This window comes from Tupaia chinensis, unplaced genomic scaffold (genome assembly GCF_000334495.1).
Source record: "Tupaia chinensis unplaced genomic scaffold, TupChi_1.0 Scaffold143602_1, whole genome shotgun sequence".
NCBI classification, from domain to species: Eukaryota; Metazoa; Chordata; class Mammalia; order Scandentia; family Tupaiidae; genus Tupaia; species Tupaia belangeri.
Window position 1 is genome coordinate 245,066 of NW_006203448.1, and position 1,320 is coordinate 246,385.

Below are 1,320 nucleotides of genomic sequence, written 5' to 3' on the forward strand. Positions count from 1 at the left end.
CCCACTGTCCCAGTACTGTACAGCTTTGCATTCCTGTAGAACCACTGGCTGGCCCAGGACTCCCCTTTATGCCAAGACCTTGCTCATGTGCCTTGAACAACCCAGGGTCCCAGAAACTGAGTTCCTGGGTGGGCCTCAGAGGAAGCCAGGCAGCCCCGGCTGCAACTGGCCTATAGCTCTGCTCTGCTCCTGAGGGGCCACCAGCAGCGAGGCCACGTGGACTCTTACTCTCAGTTGCAGGCGACATTAGTAGTTGCCATGTCGCCTACACAAACCTAGTGCGGTCGGGGCCCAGCACGGGCTGACCGGGCCGCAACAGCCATCTTGCCTTTTGGTCGAGGGCGTGCTGAGCAGTGACTCCCATTGGGCTCTACAGGCCTGTGTGCCGAGGAGGCGCCTGGTCCTGAGCCTCGCCCGGCGGGCGCCATCTCCATGAGAACCGGCGTGGGTGCAGGTGTGCACGAGTCCTCGTGCAGCGCAGCCCGGCGTGAAGTGCACCCAGGCTGCTGGGGGAAGGGAAGTACTTGTGCCCAGAAGGGCCTCCCCGGGCCTCGTCATCTAGCATCATAGTCGGTCAGGACTGCAAGGCCATTTTGATAGGGCCAGGCTTTTGCTTTGTGAACTGACTTCTGGAGCCCGCCCAGTCCGGGATGTGCTGTGCAGAGGCCACGGGGCTGTCTAACTGCTCCAGCCTGTGGCCCGAGTCCGAAGGCCAGCACCTTTTCAGACCCCAGGCTGCAAGGGTGTTGTGTGTTCAGAGCAGGCCTTGCCTGGCTGTGGGCTGTGGCGGGAGGCTCTGGGCCGCTCCTGGGAACCGCCTGGGTGGGCCTGCAGCCTGCAGGCAGGAGGGGCCCCTGAGTGGCCCTGTCTTTCCACAGGACGTGTTCGAGATGAGGTTTGCTAAGATGCCCGACGAGCCTGTGGAGGCGCCCGCACTGCCCGCCCCCGCAGCCCCCATGGTGAGCAAGGGCGCCGAGAGCAGCCGCAGCAGCGAGGAGAGCTCGTCGGACTCTGGCAGCTCGGACTCGGAAGAGGAGCGGGCCACGCGGCTGGCCGAGCTGCAGGAGCAGGTGTGCTGAGCAAGGCGCTGTACGGGGCCGTGGCCTCTGCCCAGCCTCGGGCCGTCTCCTGCAAGCCTCGTGTCCGTCGGTGGCCATGGCGGCCCTTCACTGTGGTGTCCTTGGAAGGCGCTTCCTGGCGAAGCTCTGGGCACCCTCCGCAGGCCTGACCCACTGGCACACACGGGTGACCGTGTGGACCCACCTGGCTGGGCCCTGCCTGTAAAGGTCTGAAAGGCACTCGGGGCTGCCCCTTGGGGGG

At 65.2% G+C, this 1,320-nt stretch overlaps 1 protein-coding gene across 1 annotated transcript in view; it reads left to right on the forward strand.

Moving 5' to 3' along the window:
- The window catches only part of BRD3 (bromodomain containing 3), a 23,930-nt gene that overhangs the window by 9,649 nt on the left and 12,961 nt on the right, over window positions 1-1,320 (forward strand). The window contains exon 8 of the mRNA XM_006164264.3: window positions 879-1,070. Coding sequence (XP_006164326.1) covers window positions 879-1,070 — 192 coding nt within the window. The remainder of the gene's footprint in view (window positions 1-878; window positions 1,071-1,320) is intronic.